The sequence below is a fragment of the Brachycentrus maculatus genome, unplaced genomic scaffold, assembly GCF_059751285.1.
Source record: "Brachycentrus maculatus isolate JH-2025_06_01 unplaced genomic scaffold, ASM5975128v1 h1tg000144l, whole genome shotgun sequence".
NCBI lineage: Eukaryota > Metazoa > Arthropoda > Insecta > Trichoptera > Brachycentridae > Brachycentrus > Brachycentrus maculatus.
In genome coordinates, this window is record NW_028280897.1 from 2,361,464 (window position 1) to 2,368,587 (window position 7,124).

Sequence of the window (7,124 nt, forward strand, 5' to 3'; positions counted from 1 at the left end):
AGAGCCCTATATATGGGATAAAGGAAACGCGGATTGCGGAAAATCGTTAATTTACCGCACTCTGAGCTGTTCCACTGTTCCCAGGCATTCTGTGCCGAGCTTTACTCCCGACAACAACTGTCGAATCATCTCCACCGAAGTATTTCTTTAACCGAAACTCCTGGCTAAAAACCGCGTATAACGCATATTAACAGATATAAAATCAGCCGATTGCTGAATTTTAATAATTTACTGTTGTTCCTGTGCTTTCAAGATCGGTGTAACAATGAGCCCCCATGCATCGAGTCACTACGAGTTTCCCGACGGGTAAGTTTGGAAAACATCCCCATTTCTGGCTTTAATCTGAAATCGCTACATTTTCTTTGTGTTTCATGTTTTTGATTGCCATATAAACTTTTTTATAAGCTGTTTTTCGCGATTGTGAAAGCGTTAAGCGTACAAAATGTTGTCTTCATTTTCACCGCAGGGTAAATATTGTTTTCATTTCAACTAAATGCGTATTTCAATGTTATTTTTTTAATAATTTTTCTCGCAAATTCGATACCCGCATCTCAAATGCTAAACCGATTGCAGAAAGTTGTGAAATTCATAAATTTTCTCCAATATGGCGCAGGTCGGCGTTCGGAATTTTACAGGGTGAAGCTCCCGAAAGCTTCCGGTCTCTGCCGATGCCGTAAATCGTTGTAGCATTTGAGATAGCTCTTATGCAAATTCTGTATGCAAATTAGTGTCCATTTTGAATAAATGTTTAATTAATGGGAAAACAAGTTTGAAAATCAACAAGTGGGGCTAAATGAAATCATCGCGGCGGCGCCATCGAGTCGCCTGCATATATTACGAATTACGTGTTCACATCTGAATAAATCCCCCGGTTACTAGGCATGGGCTATCCCATTTTCGAGAGTGGGTGATGTAGGACAACCCTCGACACACAAAGGAGGTCCAAACGGGCCAAAATCTTATTTACCTACTGGTCTCATTTTACATTTGCGAACGACATTTTTTAAATATTCTTTCAACATTATCCCTTAGCACTCTAACATCGGGTGTGGTTCGACATCTTACTTATTAGACCGACTCCGATAATAAAAAAATAAATATTTTGTACATACAGTATCTACTCAATGAATTAGGGCCACGCAGAATTTCGCGCAATTTCTCAATTCAAACAGGAATAACTCAGAGAAAACCTTGAATAAAACAACATTGAATTTTATTTACACATGAACACTTTATTACGCTTAAATTATGCGTATATTTTCATATAAATATAGTTAGTATTTAGTATTTCCACCTTTGGCAGAAATAACTGCCTCAATTCTTTTTGGCATACTTAAAATGCACTGTTTTATCATGTTTTTCATTTCTTCGTCTTCTGACCAAATTTTTTGATTATTTTTTTTTAGACAGTCTACTGTCGGATTTGGAAATGAGTATACCTTATTTTTTAACATGCTTCATACGTTTTCTATAGGATTAAGGTCCGGAGAACTTCCAGGCCAGGGGAGCAAAGGCAGATTTTTGTTAGACAAAAATTTTATTATTGATTTAGCCCGGTGGCAAGGTGCCCCATCCTGCATGAAGGTGTATGGACCTTCTGTTGGGTCGAGTGTATGATAGAAGGGCAATAAAATACGTTCAAGGACCTGCTTATAGGAATTTTGGTTCACTGTTCCTTCCACGAAAAACAACGGCCCAGGTAAATTGTTAATAATACATGACCATATCATTGTTGCAGGGGGGTGTTTGATAACTTTTACCACACAGGCCTCATTGTAACGTTCCATTGGTGTTCTCCTGACGAATCGATGGCTCTCTGTCACGGCTTCTAACCGGCACTCATCACTAAAGATGACCTGAAAAATAATGAAAATTTAAGCTTAATTCAAATATATAAGTTTATTTACTAAAATGATATGTTGAAAATTCAATTTAAATAAATACCTTTTTCCAATCATCTACCGAGTAATTTCGATGTAGCCTGGCCCATTTTAATCGATCCGCTTACATTCGTGGTGTCAATTTTGGTACTTTTACAGGGCGCCTGCATTTCAGATTTACTTCGTAAAGACGTCGCCTCAGTGTTGATACCGATATATTTATACCCTCTTCTTCCAATTTTATTTTGAATGTTTTTGCTGATGCACAACGGTTTTCTAAGGCACTTTGAACGATTTTTCAATCAGTCCTCGGTGTTGTTTTTCTAATCCTATGACAGTTCTTTCGCCGATTGCTGGTGGCGGGTGACTGATTTTTTATTGATTTTGAAATTCTGTCCACTGTTTGACGAGAAATGTTTTCTTTTTTTGAAATTTCTCTATTAGATAGTATTCCTAATTTCAGTAGCACTATAACACTAGACTTTTTTTCCTCAGAAATGTCTTTACTTTTTCCCATTTTGTCCTTTTCAAAAAAAACACTTGTGTTTACAAAAAAAAATTATACTTAATGAACTAAAATAAAAAATTAAGTTTTTTTCACAAGACACGATAACTATATAACCTCTCTGAACAAAACAACAACCAGAACTCAAGAAACTTCACTAATAAATGAGATAGGACTATTTTTTGAACTTTCAACTATCTTTCTACCTGTGCTAATTAGGGACCTTTCTCAGAAAAAGGGTTTGAAATTTTGTAAAGGCTTAAATAATCCAGGTATATTTGACATATTATTGAAGGTAATATACATGATATTAGATGTCAATAGAAAACTTAAAGTATTTATGTAAAATAAATATAATAATCCAAAAGATTTCAGAGTATTCAAAAAAATAATGGGTGGCCCTAATTCATTGAGTAGATACTGTATATTGTATTTTACAAATCAATAGCTAGGGAAAATTCATGAAAATATTGGTAGTGAGAAGGGTGAACAATATTAGTAATTACATATAAGTATTTCCTAAATGTTTGCGTTCCGATTACGTTTTATAAATGTGATTAATTGGCTTCGACATCCAGTCTCAATATTGGAAGTTTTGCTAGCGAAGAGCGTTGAAAACTTAGTCAGTCGCGATCGACCCATGCTGGTGAGGTATTGGATTTCCAAAACAATTATTCTCTTATATTTTCAGCCCCGTGCCTTATGTGATTCCCTTGAATGACGTGTACAACTTCAATCTCCAAGAGGACCGCATCATGTACGTGGACTTCATCGTCCTGAACAGGCTGCAGGAGTACATGCAAGGAGAGGCAGAGGAGTGCGCCGTCTGCACTCACCAATTCTGCTTCTTCAACATGACCCCGGAATGCCTATTCTCGATTTACGAAAACCGCTACCTGGTGACCTGCGCCTTCCGCCTGTTCGACTCAATCCACTCCCTTCATAACACCTTCGATGTCCAGCCTTTCCTGCGTTACCAGCAGCACGACAACTAAACTGGTATTTTATGTTCTTATTTAGACGTTCATAATTTTATTTTCTGGCGTTTCCTAGTAGGTACATGAAAAATCTTAATTCACGATATGTTGCGGTTAGTAAATGACTTAAGGAAATCATATGCATTGAAGGATGAAGAGAAACACAATAGATTATCCAAAAAGTTGTAAACAAAATGGATCCTGGATCATTTATCCATCTGCAGTAACAATTACATCCAATCATAATGGAATTGCATTGAATTTGGCTTCCTCCGCCTGATTCAGCGTCTGGTTATAAAACGAAATTTTATTTCTCTTGCAGGTTCGACCATCTCTTTCTATCGCCATCATCGGAAACTGGAAAACTACTATGGAAACATGATCTGTATCCGGATTGGACTTTCTTATTTTGTTTTGTCGTCTTTACCTATGAAATTGTCTTTTGAATCCCATTATCTCTTCCTACTGATTATACTCTACTAATACATCTTAGGACTTTAAAATGACTAGATTTGATGAATTCGGACTGAAACGGATCGCTCTTTAACTAAAAAAGAGCTACCTCATTAAATGCACACCGCGTGACATGAATGCTGATGAAAAATGAGCATCCGAGATACCGATGTGGATGACTCTGGAAACAGATTGTCACCTGCAACGATGAAGGTATCCTGCACAACAACTGGCATCCGAGCTTAACAATGCCCTAAACAGAAGGTTAACAGTCGAGATAGCAGATAGCGATGGTGGTTCTCAGCTTACAGCTTCTTGCGTTCCATCTTAGCAGTTGCAACAAATGCTTCTTTCTGCCGTGATATGGAATCGGTCGTGGAGGAACTAACATTGAAACAACCAAGGCTGGTCCGTCATTCTACCTCAAATGGTTCTGCACTGAAACGCGCATTCGCCATAGCACATCGGAAAAATTTCAAAATTGCAAAAGTTGCAGCTGGAGAATCTTTGACTAATTTTTGTATCGGATCTTACACTAAACGGCTTCCACTTTTTTAATTGCACTAATAAAAATATTACCAAGAAACAGTATAATATAATATAATATTGGTTTCAATGAATTCTTCCATTTAACTTCTATAGCCTTGGCATATTTCATTTGTCATGAAAATGTCAAATGTGCAATGGCTAAATAAGACAATTTTGATAAAAATTTGAAAGTTTTACATTTTCATTAAAAATGGCGACATCATGGGTAAAGATCTATTTCTTATAAATTATAAGGTAGGGTTTTCCAATTGAGATGTCCAGATAACCAAAATCTTCATCAAAGAAGCCAAATCAACATGTTCGATTTACATTCACAATGCGTTGGCATTGGCCAAATGCATCATAATTAAAACAAGTTTTTTTTAATAAGACAGGATTCGAATCTCGATTTTTCACTCTAACTCACACAAAACACTTTTTAGATTCACTTACATTTCTATGACGATTTCTATTTGCCGAAAGCAACTTCAGGATAAAATATTACTAAATACGAAACTATGAAGTCCATTTATTACAAAATGTCATCAAAAATAACACAAAAGCCATGATCCATCGCAATGATGTTACCTTTTCACTTTAGTAAGAAATTCCTTTATTCGATTAAATCCAGACGTCGATATTGGAAAACCCTCTAGTTTGTATAAGTTTATATATAAAAAATATATCTGTTTTTAAAATTAAATTGTATACATGTAATTGTGTTGTAGGTCTGAATCTGCGGTAATGAAATGCGTAAAAAATTAGATAGAGCAAATTTAAAGTATTTTTTATGATTACGGGGTCTTTTCGCAAAGCGAATATAACATCTAAAATGAATTAAATATTTAAATCGTAATTTTTATAAAAATCTGCTCTTTTGTTGCTGAAATCATTAAGTTGATAGGAATAATAATTTTCTACTTTAGAAATTTACATATTTCGATATATTCCTCAACACCACTGCTCTCCAGATAATTTAAAAAGAATTAACGAGTATGAAAAGACCCTTATATATGCCATCCCCGTAACAGGTATTTTGGCTTTAATAAATTCAGAATTATGTACAAAATTGAATTCTAAAATCTAAAATCTTACAATTATAGAGAGTAATAAGACTACCGAGTAATGTTCTGGTGCTAATTTGAGTTTACAGAACACCGAAATGGTATGCAGTAGTTCCTTGGCATTCGAGGCCACAAATTACAAAACTCATTCTCAGTCACTTTTCTACACACACAAAATATATATATGTTGTTTTAATATATTTGGATAGACTTTACAAATGCCGGAATTAAATTCGCAAATAATAAATCCGCGGATACTGAGGGACTGCTGTATTTCACAAATTCAAATGTATCATCCAATGACTGCAAAAAGCTTCAATCTTCATAACGAAACAATTTTCAAAGTTAAAAATGTTCATTAAAATTTTAAAGTCATCTCGAGACATTTCAAGGAGGTTGTGTGTAAACAAAAAGCATATCAAAAATTACATTGTCAATTCACGAAAATTTAATGTTTTGCCAGAAAAATATTATACGAATATCACGGGGAAAATAGATAAGAGTACCTTTTCAATACATATGGAATTACCACACTATTTCAAAATCTGTCTCTGAAAATAATGGTTTATCACACTAAAAAATAATAGATTTAACTACTGAAATAGGGTAGAAACACGCGTGGCCTATTTAATGATCCCTATTCTCCTGTGATATTCGTCATTTATTTTTCTTAAATTCACAGTTGATTGATTCAAACCTGCCATTTGCTTACCATCACTGATAATCTCATTTACACTTCGACGAATTTAAATTTTTTAAACAAAATTCTTCAACATGTTCACGAAACTTCGTACAAATTCATTCCACTAGCCAGTAAGTAACTGAGATTTTTCTACGGAATATTAAAAAAATTCCTTTGTGCCAATTTCCCTTAGAGGCCAAAATATTCGAAAAAAGTTTTTCATGGTACAATGTTTAAACATTATTGTAACGTTGTGATTCCATTACCAAAGGTGCGATCTGCTCAACGCACAAACTCATTATGTATTAGTAAATTTATTACGAAACGTAATCGGATAAAGGTTATGATTACTTGTTGGAAATTCCATTTTAAAGATATTTATTAAGATTATATACTTATACAAAACATTAAGTGTTATACCATGGTACACTAATTACTAGCGCTGTCCCACCTGATAGATATCAAAAATATACAATTGTTTTAATAAAGAATTTCTGCTCAATAAAAGCTTCTTCTCATCTCACCAATAGATGTCTCTAGTGAAGTTCTAGTGATTCAAAAACAATGTTTCAAAATTAGTTTATATATAAAGAGCTTCCAAGAATTTGGTGTGGTTGTCAATAATGGGTAAAATTGATGAATGTTACATGTGTAACAAAGTGATTGCTTAAACCAGCCAATATGACGGTTGTCAGCCCCGTTAATGCCCAGACTTCCATATTTTTCTTCATCTTTGATGAAATGTCAAAAAATAATTTACAATTATTGTTTATTTTCTTAGTCTACTTATACATTATTTTTTTCTTAAGGCCAAACTCGCATTAATAAAACTCAACTCACTGTTGGCTTCCGGCAACGTTTGCAGCCAGTCGTCGGGTCTCGCCCATTTTTTTTTAGAAAACATATTTGATTTTTTTTTGTTTTTTAGAATATGCATTCAAAATATTTTCATAATTTTTTATAACTCCATTACCCTTCAATAGCTCTTTTCTTTTCAAAACCGTATATTTATTTCGAAAAAAAACTTATTTTTTC

General features: G+C 34.2%; 1 protein-coding gene across 1 annotated transcript; it reads left to right on the forward strand.

Moving 5' to 3' along the window:
- Positions 1–4,883, forward strand: LOC148308908 (uncharacterized). Its single transcript, XM_088260913.1, has 3 exons — positions 1–306; positions 3,077–3,384; positions 3,685–4,883. The coding sequence occupies exons 1-2, from the start codon at positions 266–268 to the stop codon at positions 3,378–3,380; spliced, it is 345 nt and encodes a 114-aa protein (XP_088117039.1). The 5' UTR covers positions 1–265; the 3' UTR covers positions 3,381–3,384; positions 3,685–4,883.
- Positions 4,884–7,124: the final 2,241 nt, after the last annotated feature.

What these genes read in the sequence shown, in the direction of transcription:
- LOC148308908 (XM_088260913.1), top strand. Translation starts at nt 266, where the DNA reads ATGAGCCCCCATGCATCGAGTCACTACGAGTTTCCCGACGG. An exon ending in CACTACGAGTTTCCCGACGG is followed by an intron (nt 307 to 3,076) that starts GTAAGTTTGGAA and finishes TTATATTTTCAG; the next exon opens with CCCCGTGCCTTATGTGATTC.